The sequence below is a fragment of the Diceros bicornis genome, chromosome 3 (genome assembly GCF_020826845.1).
Source record: "Diceros bicornis minor isolate mBicDic1 chromosome 3, mDicBic1.mat.cur, whole genome shotgun sequence".
Taxonomy (NCBI): Eukaryota; Metazoa; Chordata; class Mammalia; order Perissodactyla; family Rhinocerotidae; genus Diceros; species Diceros bicornis.
In genome coordinates this window covers 47,244,398-47,266,561 of record NC_080742.1, presented here as the reverse complement: position 1 = coordinate 47,266,561, position 22,164 = coordinate 47,244,398, and the positions used below count along the sequence as shown (strand labels likewise).

At 37.7% G+C, this 22,164-nt stretch overlaps 1 protein-coding gene across 1 annotated transcript in view; it reads right to left on the bottom strand.

The window, feature by feature from the left end:
• The window catches only part of DNAH11 (dynein axonemal heavy chain 11), a 311,121-nt gene that overhangs the window by 183,095 nt on the left and 105,862 nt on the right, over window positions 1-22,164 (bottom strand). Inside the window, exons 32-33 of the mRNA XM_058534426.1 lie at window positions 2,801-2,932; window positions 589-749 (exon numbers count right to left, since the gene is read on the bottom strand). Coding sequence (XP_058390409.1) covers window positions 589-749; window positions 2,801-2,932 — 293 coding nt within the window. The remainder of the gene's footprint in view (window positions 1-588; window positions 750-2,800; window positions 2,933-22,164) is intronic.

The window sequence follows — 22,164 nt, the reverse complement described above, 5'->3', positions numbered from 1 at the left end:
CCCAGCCACTCACATCCCACACTCAACTAGAAAGTGTGCCCTGTGAGAGGAGGAACACTCCCTGTCCAACACTGGAACAGTACTTAGCACAGTGTTTAGTAAGTGTCTGTTGAATCATTTAATGGATCTGTGTTCTCCTCTTTTCTTACTTTCACTGTATGTAATCCTTCAAAAATGATTTTGAACATAGGCAATTCCTATTTTTACACTTCCAATAAAGAGATGCAGAGGGGAGGTGGTTACAAAGCCTGACATTGGGGTATTAGCCATAGATAACCAGAGAGAATGAACTGAGTGATCAAAGATGCTGCCTTGAACCACATTCCTCTGCTCATGATTTCATGATTAGTATATTGTATAGTGTCTATAATTCTGCTTCTCTAATTTGCTTCTCTTTAACTTGTCTCTAAAATCAACATTCACTATTTTACTTAATTAGTTCATTTACACACTGCTTTCATATAGTTTCCCAATTTGTTCATCATTTTCTCTCATCCCTTTCTTTTCAATTTCACACATCTTTACCCATGCTTGGGGACTTTTCTATCTTGGTTTTCCCCAATTTGACTCGAACATTATCATTGTTACCTGTCAGTCAGAGGAGTGATCACTAGTCGAGGACTGTTCCCTAAATATTCATAGAAGTACTGGAACTGGGCATCACAAATATTAACAAAGCAGTGTTTCTGGGTGTCCTCCCACTGGTGACGAAGTTGAGACAGCCAAGCAAAAGCTTGGGGACTGACAACCTAAAAATATCACATGATCATAACACACAGGACACTAATACTTTTGAGGCAACAGACTTATTCTTTAATCTAATCAACTCTATTGATTCACATTTTATTTCTAAAAATCTCACAAAAGGGGAATCTCTTGCATGCCACTTCAAATTGTAATTGCATGTAGATGGCTGAATACTTCATCAGAAATGCGTGTGTAATAAAAGTTTTCATTTTAAGAAGCCTTTCACTGTAAGGCAATATCACTTTGTTCGAGAAATGCTTTTTTCCCCTTTTATGAATCAACCCAGGGGATTTGATCACTTTTGTAACTTTATACTCATATCACTGAATTCAGATGGAAAAATACACTCTGTATTAAAATGGCACATAGTCTATAATTTCTGCATGTCAGAGGTATAAATAAACAATATGTTCAACAAAGTTCATTCTAAAACCAGTAGAGAGATTTCCTGCCTCATTTTGCATTAAATCAAATAACAGTACTTTTTTTCATTGCTATTCTTTCCTATCTTACTCAATCCTATCCAATCTTCTTCCAGTTTGAAAAAATAATTCTAGTCTCTTTCAAGATACACGTGACCATAGGATTTCTTGGGAATCACTTGAAGTTACCAAAATTATTGTCTACTAATCTGTCTGATGTCTGTGTAAGTCTCAACACTGCATATTTACATATATTAGATAATGAAGAATTAGACAAAGTTTATATCTCTTTTAGTATAAAATAAAGGACATATTTTAAATAATAATTTATCCTACTGCAAGCAAATCACCACTGATAAAACACGATAAAATATGTAAGAAGGTGCAAGGTCATATTCAAAGTAGTTATCAACGGCTCATTATCAAAATGAGAATACAATCATGTGCCGAATAACGATGTTTCGGTCAATGACGGACCACATGTATGATGGTGGTCCCTTAAGATTGGTACTATATAGCCTAGGTGGGTAGTACGCTATACTGTCTGGTTTGTCTAAGTACATTCTATGAGGTTCACACAATGACGAAATTGCCTAATGATACATTTCTCAGAACATATCCCCATCATTAAATGATGCATGACGGTTTGTGATAAGTGGTGTTTTTGCAAGGATCAGTTTTGGATTAGCAATCAAAGAACATCATTCACTAATGCTCCTGAACTTGAAACAAGAAGTATTTTTTTAACTTTATGGCTTACAGGAAGAAACACTTGCTTGTACTTTGTGGTGAGAATTAAACTTCAATTTGGTTTTAATAAATTGAGAAAGAACTAGAAAAACAACAGAAAACACTTCACAATACACACATGCATTTAAATTGTGAAAGGAATTGTCTTGCTTTAGGACCACCACGCCAAAAAACAAAAGGGATTTGGAGGAAGCAGGTGATGGGCATGATATACCAATGCTGTTCAGTAGACAAGCATACTTCCGACATTTGTAAGGAGGAATATTTTGGAAAAAGGGTGAGAAAATTCTCCTTTCACATTAAACACTGCTTTCATCTAAGAGACACATGGACTTTTTAAAGAGATAAGGAAAGAAGGTTATTAATGCACTGAACGGATTAGAAAATAACTTTAAACAAAGTCCTTTAGCCTTGAAAGGAGAAGACAAGGGGAGACCAACATTTCTCTTTCTTCAAAAGGAAAATGATCAAAGGCACACAGAGACGGTTTAAATGACACACAATCTCATTGCCACTGGCTGGGTAAGCCCCAGAGGTGATAATCACAGGCCAATGGACCAAAATGATTATGCGCAGAGAAACCAGAAGAGAAGGAAATGAACACGGTGACTTCTCATGGTTCTTCCATCCTGGGTTAATTTTTGGATGATCTGGATTAGAGACTCCTGACTTGGCAAAACCCTTTGGGATAACTCTCATGAGGACAGTATATTAGCTAACCCAAATCAAATTCACCCAAAGTAGGTACAGCTAACTTCTCAGGACTAATTAAATACACAAACTTAAAAAACAAACAAATAATGACTTAGAATTACTCTTGACAACAAACACCACGTTTAGGAAATGACAAAAAATACATGAGATTTCTACAAACAACTTGCCTTCTGAGAAATAAGTTTTGCCACCACATCTCTGGCATGGACATCTATGGTACAAATTGTCATGATCTTCTGCCTGTCTCCAGGTGGAAGTTCTCCCAGCAAAAGTGCAATCAGTGTATTCAACTGAGAAATCTAGAAGGAATTTTTTAAAACAGAGGTAAGGGTTACAAATATAGAATTGAAAAGCCCAATAGTCTTCATATTTGTAAAGAGCCCTTTAGTTTACAGAACGATTTCAAATGTTATCTCAGCTGGCCCTCAAACAACACTGGGAATAGGAGACAGAGGAAGGGATATTATTAAATTAATTAATTGAAATAAAATAAATATTATTATCCCCCTGAGCTGAGACTCAGAGAAGACAGGTGAACTTGCAAATAATGACAAAGCCAGAGGTAGAAGCAAGGTTTCCTGGCTGCATTGAACTGACTCTCCGCCCTAATGATGATCCAGTCCACAACTTTGCTGGAATACAAATGACTACAAATTTTAGAAGGTCAAATTGAGCTAACACCTATAAAAACCTAGTAAAGAGCTAAATACCCAGGGTTTCTTTGTGGGTTTTTTTTGCAGGGGGAGGTTTTTTTTTGTTTTTGTTTTTTTTACATAGGAGATAGGAGGATTACCGAGAAAATATTTAAAACATAGAGCTGAAGACTGTCCCACTTATTTCTTCTTTTCACAGCCCTATTCTTGTTTAGATCCATAAATTTCTTATATCAATATTTTTCAAACTACTGGTCTCTTCTCATAGAATGGAAAGGAATTAAACAGAATGGAATGACATGGAATAGAATGGAATAGAAAATGTTGCATTACAGTAGTAAGAGTATGTATTGTTTTGTGAAACTATTTCAGTTTCAGACTTTTGAGTGTATACACACGTGTAAACTTGATCTGATATAAAATACTTCTTACTGTTAATTGTGCTCAGAAAGGTCTGAACGATACTCTCAATTCTGCCTTATTCCAGGGTAGCATATTGTAAAACAATACTGTCCCCTTTCCTTTTTAGCTCTGCAAAGGACAGTCAACTACAAACTGTGAGCTCCTTGAGGAGTTGGTAATAAGTAAATACGACATATCACCAGAGGATCTCAAACCTTTGTAGCCTACTGTCAAAAACATGTTCCCTAGAGTACTATTATCACATTCCGGAAAATACCAAGCACTGCAGACTTCCCTGAGACCACTGTGCAGCTGAACTGAAGGTTAGGTAACTAGTAAGAATGGAGAAGGAAGGCAAGAAGACGGTTACCATAACATGCACAATTTACATGAAAAGAGAATGCACAATGTGCCAGGCGTTGACTAAGCATATTGCTTATATCATCTCATTTAATCTTCACAACAATCTATTATCATCCTAATTTTTCAGATGAGAAAACTGAGTTACAGACATAGGAAGCACATTTACCAGTCAGGGGAGGGGGAATTCAAACCCAGATAGTCTGACTTCAGAGCCTGAGTTCCTACTGGTCACATCACATAGATTCCCTGCACCAGCCTCCAGAAGACTGATCTGCCTACTATTTTCAAATTGGAGAAACTGTGGCTGTTCAAGATGCATTCCAGAGAGACTTAAAATCAAACACAACGGAAAGTTGGTTCTGTGTCTGTCTTGTTCAGTGTTTTGTCCCCAGAGCCACTGAGTAGCTAGCTGACAAATAGAAGGTGCTCAATGAGTGTTTCCTGAAATAGATAAATGAACGTACCATGCACGTGCAAGTTTCTCAGCACAATTTATACAGATGCTGATTAGAAAAGAGGTGTTTTGGCATTGGATATTTTCTCACCAGGGTCAAGACATCCAGTCTTCACAGTCTCAGATCTTACACTAGTACCAGTATTTGGTTAAAAAGAGTTGGTTGTAACAACAGTAATAATATCTTATGCCTTGTAAGAATATTCATCATTTCAAGGGCTTTCACATGCCTTGTCTTGTCTGAGCCTCCCTACAACCTCTGATTTCTCCATTATTGATTTATTTTTCACAAAAGTTCAGTCAAGTGAAAGATGCTTAAAAATACAGCTCCTCAGGCCAGCCTTGGTGGCCTAGTGGTTAAGTTCAGCTCTGCTTTAGCGGCCTGGGTTCAGGCACGGACTGACACCACTCGTTAGTGGCCATGCTGCAGTGGCAGCTCACATACAAAAAAAGAGAGGAAGACTGGCCATGGATGTTAGCTCAAGGCAAATCTTCTTCAGCAAAAACAAAAAATACAGCTCATCGTCTGCACAGCATCATGTATTGGGGATCTTATATTGTCTCTCAAGATTAAACCTTCCCAATAATGCTCTTTTTTAAGTGATAAAATTCTGTACCCACAAAAATAAACAGTAGTTATAAAATGTCTCTATCATTTGGGCAGTGGCATCAGGCAGCAATTACTATATGGTCATACTATAATTTCATACAAGTTTATGTTCTGTGACATAAAAAACATTCCTTGGCAGCTTAAAAAAATATGTATATCCTATCACGTAATTAGCATTTACAATTACATGATCAAAGTAATCATCTTGATTACTTGACTTGATCTTGATCAAAGCAGTATCACATTATTTTCTATTGGCTCAAGGATGTTTGCCTCACTTAAACTGCCTACAGCCCTCTGAAGCTCAAGTGCCTATTTTCCTGGTACGCCTTAGCTTTAGCTGGAGCATAAGTACAGCTTATCTTAAACCAACCTCAAAGTACAATCAAACTCCTATCCATAAGCACAAGGCTTTCCATGACCTCCCACCACTCCTTTCCTACCTCGCATGACTCCAACCATACTGGTCTACTCTTTGTTCCTGTCATGGCTGCTTCAAGCCCACAGAAACTGTTTCATCTGCCTGGAGTCATTTTCCCTCTGATCTTTGTATGGTTGGCTTCTCCTTATCATTTAAGTCTTACTTCAAATTTACCTCCTCAGATTGGCTTTCCCTGGCCATCCTATTTACTATTACCCCCTACCTAATTACTCTACATGTTCCTATTTTGTTTTCTTCATGGCACTTACTAGTATCCTATCATTCACTTATTTATTTCCTTGTTTACTGTTTGTCTCCTCCACTTGACTAGCTCTAAAGGAGTAAGGCCCTCATGTGTCTTATTCGGTACTACATTCCCACACCTAGCACAGTGGCCAGTAAACACTCACCATATGAATGAATGAAGGAAGAAATGAATGACAGCAACAATACACACCAGAACAATGTTTTGTTCTCTCATTCACATAAGCCTTTTCAGGGCTTACAGGCCAATGAGAAATGCAGGTAAGTAATTACAATTGTTTTGCGAGGACAAGTACAAAGAACTACAAAAGCACACAGAAATAGGGCCCTGTCTAATCTAGGGCTTGGAAAGACATTTTGGAGGAGAGGGTATTTATGCTGAGACCTAACGAATGAGTATAGTTTAGGCTGTAGAGAATTTAGGGGTTGGCCACGTAGGGAGGCAGTGTTTAAGTCACAGGAAGCAGCTTGTGTGAAGGCCCAGGACAGAGCAGGTATCAGGGAGCTGAAAGGAGTCTAGAATGGCCAGAGGCGGAGGGAGAGGTAGACCCGGTACATAGGGACGCTGTGGAGGGCAGCAAGGCCCCAAACATGCAGGGCTCGGCCAGCTGATTGAGGAGTCCGAACTTCAATTAAAGGGCAATGAGATGTTGCTGAAGGGTTTTGGGAGGTGGGGTGATAATTAGATTTGTGTTTTTAAAAGATTTCTCTGCCTGTGGTATGATGAATTGGAGGGAAGCAAGACTGGAGAAGGACCAGAGAGGAGGATGCTACGCTCATCTAGGTGGGAACAGAAAGTGGCTGGGACTAGGATATTAACAAAGTGGCGGAGAAAACAGTGAGAACAGCGATATTGAGGGCAACTGGAGAGATCTGGTGGTTGACTGGGTATCAGGTGAAAGAATAGTCAATGGGCTACTAGTGTGAGAAACTAGTGAAGAACGTTTGGTGTTTTTTTCTGAAGTTGGGAACATTGGAGAGACGGGCGTGAAAAGAATGAATATGCTCTAAATGTTCTATGTTGGATATGCCTGTCAGACTTCCAATTGAAATGTCCAATATGCTTCTGGCTATGCTTCCGGAGAGAGGTCTGAGCCAGAGACCAAAGTCATCAGCCTGTTACAACAGAAATTGAGCAGCCATCAAAGTAGATGAGATTAGCCAGGAGTATGTGGTGTAGTGAGAAGAAAAAGGGACCTAATTTAGAGCCATAAGGAACAGAAACATTTAAGGGGCAGGAGGAGGAAGAGGAGCAAGGAAAGAAAATTGAAGAATAGCCCAAGAAGCAGGCAGAAAAGCAGAATTCAAATAAACATAAATACAAGGGAACAGAGTATTTGTAGACGGAGGAAGTGTTTTCTAACAACACAAAAAAATAGAAATAGACTCAGTCAAGCGGTAAAAATGGGTCATGGAGAGAGCAGGAGATGAGAAAAGGGAACAAGCAAGTATGGATACTTAGTTCAAAAAGTTTCATTATAATAAAGGTGACAGAGATAGAGCAGGCAATGGAAGGGGATGTGATATCAAGGAACAATTTTTGGTGGTTATTTTGTTTTTAGGAAGAGAGAGAGACTTGGGAATGTTTAATTGCTGATGGGAACGAGCCAGAGTGAAAATTTGAAGACACAGTAGAAAAGGCAGTCAGGGAAATCCTGAGAGTCCAGAGCAGAAGAGACCCAGAGCACAGGTGGAGAAATAGCTCCTGACAGAGGCTATCCTTCCATTATAACAAGAGGATGGTGCAGAGGGCGGAATATCAGCCCCATCGCGACCATCTAGTTCCTCTCTGATGGCATCAGCAGATAATAAGAGCTAACGTGTACTGAGCACTTACTATCTAACAGACATTGTGCGTGTGCACGTGTATGCCTGTGTGTGTGTGTGTGTGTGTGTATTCTAATTTAATCATCACAACAACCTTATGAGGAAGACACTACTATTCCAATTTTATATATGAGAATATGAGGTAATTTGCCCAAGATGATACAGTTATAAATGGTGGAGCCAAGATTTAGTACATGATGCTGGGATTTTACTGTATATTTTATAAACAATATAAGCAAAACTTTCCCATGCAGATAATGTATTCGTTAACAGGACATCTTGGCCAGGCAAGAGCTGATCAGTAATGATTTTGGTGGCTGGAGGGAAATAATTAGGTATCTCCCATCTATGAATTCTCTTATTTAGATAAACATGAAAATACATCCCAAGAAAGAGAATCTTTCTGGGAGTCTTTCTGACCACCATGGAGGTTTATATGACATACATGTCTAAGACGCTACAGTGTTCCCAAAGAGGCCAGCTTGCTTGGTGAGATGATGGTGAATTCACCAGGAAAGAAGGTGGCAGGCATAGAAAGTAACAGACTTGAGGTCAGAGAGAAGGGCTGGTTCCTGATAAGGTAGCTGATCCTTAATTTTGTCCTGACCCAGTTCCTGTGGCAGTATGGTATAAAGAGGCCATGTATGTGAACTTAAAGAGCTATATCCCTAAATATTATAGGCTTAAATAAAACAACACAGGAAGAACGTTTCCCTTGCAGCAGCAGCAGAAGCATGGCAACTTCACCAGCATCAGGGATGGCAGATTTCCCAATCCAGGGACACCCAAGCCACAGTGGCAAAGCAGCTGGAAGGGGCCTCTCTGTAGAAATGTTAAAATCTGGAGCTTGTAGTCCTCAGCTCAGAAAATCAAAGTGAACATTGCAACGTAACTGCTAGAGTACTTTGGGGGGTCAGCTACAATCCTTTTCTAACTGGACATAATACAGAAATAATGTTCTTTGTTTAAAAACAACAGCAACAAGGATCTCTAATCCTGAAACCCACCAATGTTTCAGCTTCAGCAGTATCAGAAACAATGGATTTTCATTTCCATCAGCTAGAACAAAGGAAATTGCAAAAGAGAACAGACTCCATACTGGTTGCCACTACCAGGGCCTGTGTTGTGGAATCCCAGTTTGTTACCTTCCTTTCCCATGTTCATTTCTACTTCTCCTTTAATCATATTGCTACAACCACCAGCACAATATTGAGCAATGAATGTCAGAGATAGTGAGCATAATTACCTCAATCTTGACACTAATGGAAATGATTCTAATGTTTCACCATTAAGCATGATTTTCTCTGCAGGTTTCTGGAAGATATTCTTCAAGTTATAAAGTTTCCTTCAAATGCTTATATTAGAAAAGAAAAAGGTGTAAAATCAATAATCTAAGCTTCCACCTTAAGAAACTTGAAAAAGAGGAGCAAATTGAACTCAAAGTAAGTAGAAGAAAGGAAGTAATCAAGATAAAGCAGAAATCAGTGAAATATAAAACAAACAATAGAGAAAGTCAAAGGTCGGGCATCAAAAACATAAATAAAATTGATAAACACCTAGAAAGCCGATTAAGGAAAAATGAGAGAAACACAAATCAGCAACACCAGGAATGAAAGGAGGACACGACATCAGACCCTCCAGATGTGCTGGGGATAATGTCGAGATAGGAAAAGCAGCTCACATCAACAAGTTTGAAAACATAGATCGGGGTGGGTGAACTTTTCCTGTAAAGGGCCAGATAGCAAATGTTTTACACTCTGCAGGCCACATGGCCTCTGTCATGACTCCACTTAGACAGAGGCACTGGGCCAGATTTGGCCAGAGGGCCGTAATTTACTCACCCCTGACTTAGATGAAATGAATAAATACCTTGAGAAATACAAATTTCCAAAACTGACGAAAGAAAAAATGAAACCAAAAAACCTACACAGGAGCCTATAAAGAAATCAATTTATAATTAAAAAATGTTCTACAAAGAAAACTCCAGGCCCAGATGGCATCACCAGTGGTTTCTAACATAAACTCTTCCACAAAATACATAAGAATGGAATAGTTTCCAATTCCTTTTAAGGAGCATAATCTTGATCCCCAAACTGGCAAAGATATTATAAGGAAAGAAAATTACAGATAAATGTCCCTTATAAACATGAACGCAGAATTCCTGAGCAAAATATTAGCATAGAGTCCAGCAAAAAAAAATACATATATAAATGATAATGTATCATAACCAAGTGGAGTTTATTTCAGGAATGCAAAGTTGGCTTAGCATTAAAAAATTCAGCACAGTAACAGGATAAAAGAGGCAGACCACATGAATATCTCAACTGATTTGAAAAAGTTCAATGCCTCTTCAAGATAAAACCTCTGAGTATGTAGTAAGGGAAGGTATTTTCCTCTACTTCAGAAAGGGCATCTACAAAAAATCTGTAACTACCACCAAATTTAATGGTGAAACATTCAACTATTCTTATCTAAGACTGGGAACAGGCCAGGATGTCTGTTCTCACTACTTCTATTCAACATTGTACCGGAGGGCCTAGCCAGTTCAATAACCCAAGAGAAGAAAATGAAGGGCAAAAAAGAATGGAAGATAGGAAATAAAACTCATTAGTTACAGATGGTATGTTTAAGTATATAGAAAGCCTTATGAAACTATCAAAAAAAACCAAACTCTAGTAAAACTAGTAAGCAAATCTGGCAAAGTCCCAAGAAACAAGATGAATATTAAAAAATCAATATACTTCTATATACCAGCCACAAACACTGGAAAATTTTAAATTAATTGGCATATATTTACAACATCAAAACATATCAACTATCTAAAAATAAGTCTAGCAAGGAATGTGCAAGACCTTTACATTAAAAACTACAGAAAACATTGTTGAGAGAAATTAAAGATGACCTGTATCAGGAGATACACCATGTTCTTGGATTATAAGAATCATCACTGTTGAGGTCTCCATGCTCCCAACATTTATATTTATATTCAATGTCATCCTAGTTAAAATTTATTAGACTAAAAGATTAACTAGGCTTTTTCAAAATAAATAATGTAATAATAAAATTTATGTAGAAATTAAAAGAACCTGGAATAACCTAAACAAATCTGAAAAAAAAAGAACAAAGTTGGAAGCTATATATAACATGATTTCAAGGATTACTATAAAGCTACAGTAATTAATACAGTGTAGATTTGGCATAATGACAGAAAAATAGATAAATGGAAGAGTAGATCTGGAAATACACTTACATATATAGTCATTTTGACCAAGGCGCCAAGTTAATTCAATGGAAAAAGAAAAGATATAAATAGATCTAAATGAAAAACCCAAAACCATAAAGCATCTAGAAGGAAATAGGAGAACATCTTCATGACATTGAGATAGACAAGAATTTCTCATACATGACACAAAAAGCATCAATCACAGAAGGTACAATATGATCCCTTTTTTATACCTTACTTGTCATTCAATATAATTTTTATGTGTTAAAGTAACCATATTAGGCCTAACATGGAGTTGCTCATGCTAAGCCCCACATCAGCAAACCAAAAGTTAATGTTTCTATGCTCAGCTCTCCCAGAAACAACAGGCCCAGGTCAACCAATCAGTGCTTGCCTACTCAGCACCAATTACCTAACCCAGCTCCAAGACTTCCCATTGGTCCATAAAAGGAAGGTAACCCTGCTTTAACCAATAGCAAACACACAAGATAACTTCCTTGTTCCTGCTCACTTTGGTCTATAAAAATCTTTTGCCTTGGGGAGTGACATCAGCATCATGGCAGAGTGAGCTTTCCTGTAAACTGTTCCCCTGATAAGATACAACAAAAGGGACAGTCACAGATCAACAATGGACTCCTATACAGCAAAAAGGAAGATCGGAAAGATCCACACTGCCACACATCTGAGAGTGGATGTGCTGGGGCCCCCAGAGGAAGCGGGGAGAGGTAAGGAGAAATCCTCTCCCCCAGCATCAGATCAGCGATCCGGGTCCATGCAGCTCCCAGAGAGGGGAGAGGGGTGGCCCTCTGCAGGGAAACCATAGCTTTTTGGGCTCTCTCAGCCAGTGGGAAACTCCCACACAGAGGACTCAGAACTGCTGCAGGGGTGCCATCAACATCTGAGCACCTCAGGAGAGCAGATAATGAGGGGCAAGTGAGAAGCCCCCCACTCCAGGGACCCAGCAGGCAAAAGAGAGAGCCCCCCCAGCCCTGTGTGCCAACACTGCAGCTCAGCCAACCAGACCAGACAGAGCAGCTGGCCGATCATAGAGAGCAGTCGGGGCGCAGCACAAGGGGCTCAGATTACACAGCCCTTAACCGCCACATGGTGGCGGCAGGTGGAAATTGCAACCAGATATTTCCAGGATGAGGAAAAACAAAGCCAATACAGGAACCACAATGCAAAGGTACATGAAATCACCAGACCAGAAGGAAAATGACAAGCACCCAGAAACCAACCCTGAAGGCACAGAAATCCATAACCTAAATGACAGAGATTTCAAAATAGCTACCATAAAAAAACTCAACGAAATACAAGATAACACAGGCAAACAATTCAATGAGATAAGGAGTTTCTTCACAAAAGAGATTGAAATAACAAAGAAAAACCAATCAGTACTGATGAAGATGAGGAACACAATGGAGGAGATAAAGGAGAATCTGGAATCTTTAAAGAACAGAGCTGACAATATGGAGGAAAGAATTAGCATTATAGAGGATAGGAATACAGATACACTCCAGATGGAGGAGGAGAGAGAACTAAGACTAAAACGTAATGAAGAAAGTCTCCAAGAAATATCTGACTCTATTAGGAAATGTAACATAAGAATTATAGGTATTCCTGAGGGAGAAGAGAGGGAAAGAGGAACAGAGAGCCTATTCAAGGAAATAATAGCTGAGAACTTCCAAAATCTGGGGAAGGAGCAGGAAATTCCAGTAAGTGAAGCCAATAGGTCATCTAAATACATCAACAGGCAAAGGCCCACTCCACAGCATGTAGTGGTAAGGCTGGCTAAAGTCAATGACAAAGAAACAATATGAAGGGCAGCTAGACAAAAACGAAAAATAACGTACAGAGCCCATCAGGCTCTCAGCGGATTTCTCAACAGAAACTTTACAGGCTAGGAGAGGCTGGAATGATATATTCAAAATACTGAAAGACAAAAACTTTCAGCCAAGAATACTCTATCCAGCAAAAATATCCTTCAAATATGATGGAGAAATAGTAACTTTCCCAGATAAACAAAAACTAAGGGAGTTCATGGCCATGAGACCCCCACTACAAGAAATACTCAAGAAGGCCCTCAGGCCTGAAAAAAGAACAGAAAGGGAATACAAAGCTTGGAGCAAGGAGAAAAATAGGTAGACAAAATCAGAAAAATAGTAGATCTTTACCAGAATAGGTTAGCAACCACTTAAATACCAAAATCAAAGTTCAAAGGAAGGAAATCACCAAAAATAAATATAACCTCATCACTGTAAACACACACCCACAACACAAAATAGAATAAGTTGTAACAAGAATGACTTAGAAGGGGAAGAGGAAAGAGATTGAATTGACTTAGTATAAGGAAATAAGAGGCCATGAGATAATGGACTATCTCATACACAAGATTTTTTATACAAACCTCAAGGTAACCACTAAGCAAATAATCAAAACAAAATCACATATGATAAACAGAGAAAACTAGAAGAGTCATAAGACAGAACAACCAAACTGAATTGGCAGTCTGAAACAAATGGGACAAGAAACAAAGGAAATGCAAAAGAACCGGAAAATAAGTGACAAAACAGCAACATTAAGTCCTCATATATCAATAATTACCCTAAATGTAAATGGATTGAACTCTCCAATCAAAAGACACAGAGTGGCAGGATGGATTAAAAAGCAAGACCCAACAATATGCTGCCTCCAGGAAACACATCTCAGCTCTAAAGACAAGCACAGGCTCAGAGTGAAAGGATAGAAGACAATACTCCACGCTAATGGCCAACAAAAGAAAGCAGGTGTTGCCATACTCATATCAGACAAAGTAGACGTCAAGATAAAACAGGCTAAGAGAGACAAGGAGGGGCAATAAATAATGATAAAAGGGACACTCCACCAAGAAGACATATCAATTATAAACATATATGCTCCCAACATAGGAGCACCAAAGTACATAAAGCAACTATTAACAAACCTAAAAGGAGATATTAACAACAACACAAAAATAATAGGGGATCTTAATACCCCACTTACACCAATGGATAGATCATCCAGACAAAAAGTCAATAAAGAAACAGTGGACTTAAATGAAAAACTGGACGAGATGGACCTAGTAGACATAAACAGAGCACCCCATCCAAAAACAGCTGACTACACATTCTTCTCAAGCATGCATGGAACATTCTCAAGGATAGACCATATGTTGGGAAACAAAGCAAGCCTCAATAAATTTAAGAAGACTGAAATCATAACAAGCATCTTTTCAGACCATAATGCTATGAAACTGGAAATCAACTATGAGAAAAAAACTGGGAAAGTGACAAAGATGTGGAGATTAAACAACATGCTACTGAACATCCAATGGATCATTGATGAAATTAAAGGAGAAATAAAAAAATATCTGGAAACAAACAAAAATGAAAATATGCCATACCAAATCATACGGGATGCAGCAAAAGCAGCAGTGAGAGGGAAACTCATAGTGATACAAGCCCACCTTAACTAACAAGAAAAAGCCCAAATAAGCAACCTTAAATTACACCTAACAGAACTAGAAAAAGAAGAACAAACAAAGCCCAAAGTCAGCAGAAGGAGAGAAATAATAAAAATCAGAGCAGAAATAAATGAAATTGAGACCAAAAAAACAGTAGAAAGGATTAACGAAACAAAGAGTTGGTTCTTTGAGAAGATAAACAAAATTGACAAACCCTTAGCCAGACTTACTAAGAAAAAAAGAGAAAAGGCTCAAATAAATAAAATTAGAAATGAGAGGAGAAATAACAACAGATACCACAAAATACAAAGGATTATAAGAGAATACTACGAGAAATTATATGCCAACAAACTGGACAATCTAGAAGAAATGGATAAATTCTTAGACTCATACAACCTCCCAAAACTGAACCAAGAAGAACTGGAGAATCTGAATAGACCAATCACAAGTAAAGAGATTGAAACAGTAACCAAAAACCTCCCAAAAAATAAAAGTCCAGGACCAGATGGCTTCTCAGGTGAATTTTACCAAACATTCAAAGAAGATTTAATACCCATCCTTCTCAAACTATTACAAAAAATAGAGGAAGATGGAACACTTCCTAACTCATTCCACGAGGCCAACATCACCCTGAAACCAAAGCCAGACAAAGACAATACAAAGAAGGAATATTACAGGCCAATACCACTGATGAACATAGATGCAAAAATCCTCAACAAAATATTGGCAAACCGAATACAGCAATACATTAAAAAGATCATACACCATGATCAAGTGGGATTTATACCAGGGACGTAGGGATGGTTCAACATCCGTAAATCAATCAACGTGATATACCACATCAACAAAACAAAGAATAAAAACCACATGGTCATCTCAATAGATGCAGAGAAGGCATTTGACAAGATACAACATCCATTTATGATAAAAACTCTTAACAAAATGGGTATAAAAGGAAAGTACCTCAACATAATAAAGGCTATTTATGACAAGCCCACAGCCAACATCATACTCAACAGGGAAAGGCTGAAAGCCATTCCTCTGAGAACAGGAACGAGACAAGGCAGTCCACTCTCACCACTCTTATTCAACATAGTATTGGAGGTTTTGGCCAGAGAAATTAGGCAAGAAAAAGGAATAAAAGGAATCCAAATAGGCAACGAAGAAATGAAACTCTCACTATTTGCAAACATGATTTTATATATAGAAAACCCTAAAGAATCCATTGGAAAACTATTAGAAATAATCAACAACTACAGCAAAGTCACAGGGTACAAAATCAATCTACAAAAATCAGTTGCATTTCTGTATGCTAATAATGAACTAACAGAAAGAGAGCTCAAAAAGATAATACCATTTACAATTGCATCAAAAAGAATAAAATATCTAGGAATAAATCTTACCAAGGAGGTGAAAGACCTATACAATGAAAACTACAAGACATTATTGAAAGAAATCGATGATGACATAAAGAAATGGAAAGACATCCCATGCACATGGATTGGAAGAATAAACATAGTTACAATGTCTGTATTACCTAAAGCAATCTACAGATTCAATACAATCCCAATCAGAATGCCAATGACATTCCTCATGGAAATAGAAAAAAGAATACTAAAATTCATATAGGGCAACAAAAGATCCCGAATAGCTAAAGCAATCCTAAGAAAAAAGAACAAAGCTGGAGGCATCACAATCCCTGACTTCAAAACATACTACAAAGTAATAGTAATCAAAACAGCATGGGACTGGTACAAAAACAGACACACAGATCAATGGAACAGAATTGAAAGCCCAAAAATAAAACCACACATATATGGACAGCTAATTTTCGACAAAGGAGCTAAGAACATACAATGGAGAAAGGAAAGTCTCTTCAATAAATGGTGTTGGGAAAACTGGACAGCCACATGCAAAAGAATGAAAGTGGACCATCTGCTATCGCCATTCACAAAAATTAACTCAAAATGGATCAAAGACCTGAAGGTGAGACCTGAAACTATAAAACTCACAGAAGAAAATACAGGCAACACACTATTTGACATTGGTCATAAGAGAATCTTTTCAGATGCCATGCCTACTCAGACTAGGGAAACTAAAGAAAAAATAAGCAAGTAGGACTTTATCAGATTAAAGAGCTTCTACAAGACAAATGAAACCAGAATTAAAATGAACAGACAACCCACCAGCTGGGAGAAAATATTTGCAAAACATATCTGACAAGGGGTTAACCTCCATAATATATAAAGAACTCAAATAACTGAACAACAGAAAAACAAACAACCCGGTCAAAAAACGTGCAAATGAAATGAACAGACACTTCTCCAAAGAAGATATACAGATGGCCAATAGGCATATGAAAAGATGTTCAACATCACTAATCATCAGGGAAATGCAAATCAAAACAACACTAAGATATCACCTCACGCCTGTTAGAATGGCTATAATCACCAAGACAAAAAACAACAAATGCTGGAGAGGCTGTGGAGAAACAGGAATCCTCATACACAGCTGGTGGGAATGCAAACTGGTGCAGCCTCTATGGAAAATGGTATGGAGATTCCTCAAAAAATTAAAAATAGAAATACCTTATGATCCAGCTATCCCACTACTGGGAATCTACCCAACGAACCTGAAATCAACAATCCAAAGAGGCTTATGCACCCCTATGTTCATTGCAGCATTATTCACCATAGCCAAGACATGGAAGCAACCCAAGTGTCCCTTGACTGATGATTGGATCAAGAATATATGGTATATATATACAATGGAATACTACTCAGCCATAAAAAAAGACAAAATCATCCCATTTGCAACAACATGGATGGACCTGGAGGGTATTATGTTAAGTGAAACAAGCCAGAAAGAGAAAGACAAACACTGTATGACCTCACTTATATGTGGAATATAAACCAACACATGGACAGAGAAAACTGTATTGTGGTTACCAGGGGCAATGGGGGTGGGGGGTGGGCACAAGGAGTGAAGGGAGACATGTATATGGTGATGGACAAAAATGTGCAACCCAAAATTTCACAAGGTTATAAACTATTAAAACATCAATAAAAAAAAATCTTTCGCCTTATACAGCTCTTCAGGGCTCCTTTCATCTGCTAGATTGGATGCTGCCTGATTAACGAATCATTGAGTAAAAGCCTACTAGATCAGTAAATTGTGGAAAAACTTTCTTTTAACAGATGAGAGGGGAGGTAGAGAGTACATGCTCTGCTCCTGATCTTGTGGGTTCCTACTGTATTATAAACCATGAGCCTATCACATCACACTTTTACATAAAGGCCAAGGAAAAAAAAACTTGCTTCCAAAATACACTGGATAACTGCGGGCTTCACAGGCTTCCTTATTCAGGTACTAGGATTAGGGCAAGATAAAAACACTATCAACATTGTATCCAATTGTTTTTGAAAGAATTTCTCAGTGACTACAAGTGAGGCCAAAAATTGGCCCTAACTAGCAAAATGAGTCTCTTTCTTATACACACAATATTGCTGAGTCTTTTTGGTAGGGAAGAATGGATGGTTAATGAGAAATGTTTTATACTGCTTATAATTAGTCTTATTAAAAGTACTCTGGGCAATGTCCCAGTACACTAGTAATTAATTTTTTGAAGTCTAAAATGCATCCATCTCTTTTTTGATGATTTTCATACAGCTCAATGATAAAGGAAGAGTGGAAAAACTTCCTTACTAGATCCCAAGCCTCCAAAACAAAATACTTTTGCCAAGGAACCCTCAAATCTGAGAAATTAAATGTATTGTATTTGTCATATTTTTAAAGACTCTGGCAAGGTAGGATTACAAACCTAAACTGCAGTATTTTTGCCTTTAATTTCAATATTATCTAACATACAACCACTATACGTCTAGGGGAGAAATAGAATTTGAACTAATTATCTTAGTTTATCTCACTACAACTTGGAAGTGAGAACTAAGGAAAGAAATTACTTGTTCAGCTAGGTCATCAATTATAGCCAACTCTGATCTCAGTTAGAAAATTAAGCTATTTTAAAGGATGAAAGTTCATTTTAAAGACTGCTCACAGTGTTAGCAAGAGTAATTTTAATTAAAAGCAAAAAGTCCAGCAGATGGTTACATCCATTTTTAAAGAGCAAAAACTAAAGGGGTTTCAGTTTAGATGCACACACTTCCCATGAACCCAACTACAGCCCTAACAGTATTCAAACCTTAATTTCTCTAATACGCAGATTAGTATCAGTTGCAAAACTGAAATACTGTATTGAAGGCATCTGTTGGCTGGGCTGTCAAACATTTCAATTAGTACTAGAAGTGTTTCATAATTAAGCAGATAGACGCTTTCTTCATAAACCATCCTCTTTGTCTACTTCTCATTCAGCATGAAAAAGAAACATTATGTAACTCTTGAATAAAACGGAAAACTTCAAAACTATTTTAAAGGAGAAAAAAGGTAAATTCTGTTAATTAGTTGAATAAGCTAAAGCTATTGGCAATGAGTAACTTTAGCTATAAGAATAAAAAGAATCAACCCAAGTTGATGACAGGGGATGGAGTGGTCACTTCCCATACACCGATACTGGAAAGGTAAGTTTGACACGACATTCCAAAGGCTTAAGGAAAGGTATACTCTTTGACCTAGCAATTTTACATCTGGAAATTTATCCTAAAGAAATAAAGAAACATATGTGTGACATGTATGTATATATAAGGCTGTTTACTGCAGTATTATTAATGATAACCAAAAATAAAAAAAAACAACCTAAATAGCCAGTATTGAGTAGTAATAATAGTAATAGGGAGTCTTGCAACATATTGGATTAAGCTAAACGGACAATTCCTCTATTAACAACAAAGACTTAAATAAAACAAAATACACCCACATGCAAAGTACACAACCAAACATGAGAGAGGTGGAAAGGAAGAGGGGGACAGAAGGAGGGGAGGGTGGGGGGTGTGTGTGACATTCCTTGATGCCAGCAATGTGCTTCAAAGCCAGAGCAGTAAAATGAGGTTAATAAGCTAATGCCATGACAGCCTAAAGTAGGGTTTGGGGAGAGACCCAAATATACGGAGACTGAGATTTATTGCCACATGGGAACAGAATATTTCTGTTCCCTGCCTCTCATACTCCCTGAGCAAGGCGGGGAATTGGAATTGACATGCTGACACAGCTGAGATCCTCAAACTGTTGCAGCGTCCAATGAAAGGTTCTAGAAAAATTCTACCCACTAGCTCAGAGAAGCAAGATGAATGCTTAAAATACCTTGGGGCTTTCAATAGAAAAAAAGTCCCCTAAATTCAAAATCTCAAGCCTACGCCATGTGACGCTGTGGCAACCAAACTGACCCTGCCAATGTGAACTGGAAATTCTGAACTGAGTAATTAACCAGAAACTCATCTAGAACCCACAAAACCTATAGAGACCTGGGAGAAACAAGGGAAAAAACATGCGATAGGGACATATATTCAGCCCAGGGCACACACAATTCCTACAGAAAGTACAAACCTAGATAAAGAAAACCTTAAAAAGTGAACACACAAAAAACAAATTCAATTTAACAGAAGAACCAGCCTCAAAAGAACTCGAGTTAGTAGAGAAATCTAAATAAGATTATTAAAATATCTCTGAAATAATTAATGAAATGATAAAACCATAATGAAGAGATAAGTCATCATAAAACTGATTTTTATTTTTTTACTTTATTTATTTATTTTTGGTGAGGAAGATTGGCCCTGAGCTAACATCTCTACCCATCTTCCTCTATTTTGTATGTGGGATGCCACCACAGCATGGCTTGGTGAGTGGTGCATAGGTCCACACCCAGGATCTGAACCTGCGAACCCAGGGTCGCCAAAGTGGAGCATGCAAACTTAACCACTATGCCACGGGGCCGGCCCCAAAACTGATTTTTAAAGAACCAAAAGAACTCTGGGAAATTGAGATAGAATAACTAAATTAAACTGATGAAATGAGCATGTATACTGAAGTGTTTAGGGGTAAAGATTATTGACATCATGGGCTGGCTGGGTGGCACAGTGGTTAAGTTCACCTGCTCCTCTTTGGCGGCCCGGGGTTCGCAGGTTCGGATCCCGGGCGCAGACCTACACACTGCTCATCAAGCCATGCTGTGGCAGGCGTCCCACATATAAAGTAGAGGAAGATGGGCACGGATGTTAGCCCAGGGCCAATCTTCCTCAACAAAAAGAGGAGGATTGGCAAGGGATCTTAGCTCAGAGCTAATCTTCCTCACACACACACAAAAAGATTATTGACATCTGTAACTTCCTTTGAAATGACTCATAAATATAAGATGGATTGATGGATCTATAGAGGGTTGGAAAAAGCACAGATAACATGATAAAGGAAATAAAACAAAATGTTAATGGTAGAATCTAGGTGGTAGGTATGCACACCACTATACAATTCTTTCAACTTTTTGTATGTTTGAAAAATGTTATGACAAATTGTTGGGGAAAAACTCATTAAGTTAATTATGCATCACATCAGACACCATTGTCACTGTCGTTGTCATCATTATTTTCATAATAACAGTAGCAATGGCTAACACATAGTACTTTATCTGTCTAGCACTTTTTTAAATAGTATTTTACATGTATTAACTAATTTAATCCTTCTAACAATACTATGATGCAGGTGCTATTATTATCCCTGATTTACAGATCATGAAACTGAGGCACAGAGTGGTTAAGTAATTTGCCCAAAGTCACACAGCTAACAAATCAATGGTAGATCTGAGATTTGAACCTACATATTCTGGTCCTGGATTCCTTTTTCTTATTATGCCACAGGAAAAAAAGTTAGTGAATTGGAAGATAGATTCAAAAAGTCACCTAAATTGCAGCAAAAAATGGTAGAGAATTTGAAAATATGAAATAGAGGTTAAAAGACAGGCAGGACAGCATGAGAAGTTTCAACATATAGCCGATAAAATTCTGGATAAAGAAAATATAGCAAATGAAAGAACGGTATCTTTCAAAGAAAAAATAGAAGAGAATATTCTCATTGAAGACAGACATATAAATGAAGATTTAAGGAGTTCAGTGAGTCCTCAGCAGGCTAAATCCTAAAAGAAGGAAAAAAAAAATCCACGACTAGACACAGTATAATAAAATATCAGAACCACATAAAGGAAAAAAGAAATCTTAAAAGCAGTCAAAGACAAAAGACAGGAAAAACAATTTGACCTAAAACTTCACAACAACAACAATAAAGGCCACAAGATAATGGAATAGTATTTTTAAAGTTCTGAAAGAAAATACCTCTCAACTTTGAATTCTATACCTCAACTATCAAGAAGAAAGTCAAAATAAAGACAAAGGATCAGAAAATTTCCTACTTATTATCTATCAGTGCACAGATTGCTGAAAGATACATTATAGGAAGAAGGGAATTGAATTCAGAATTAAGAAATGGGGTGAAAAATAAATAATGAGCAAAGTCATTGCTAAATATGTTGGTAAATCTATGTAAGATTTAACCCAACAACACAATTAGTGGCAGATTAAAAAAATAAGGTTAAACAATGGCATGTAAAATGGGAAGTGGAGATCAGAAAAAAGGGTTCTAAGGTCCTTGTGAGGAAGAGGTAGGATGCACTAAGTTAGATTGTAAGCACCATGAGGGCGGGAAGTTCATGGCTGGGACCAAAGAACCCAGAACAGCACTTGATCAGCAGTCAGACTGTGAGAGTAAACCCAAAGGTAGAAGGGAGGCAACAAATTCTGGTATATCCATATAAAGGAATACTATTTGGTCATTTTTAGTGTGAATTTGATATATAGTTATGACAAGGAAAAATGTAGATAATATACTGAGTGA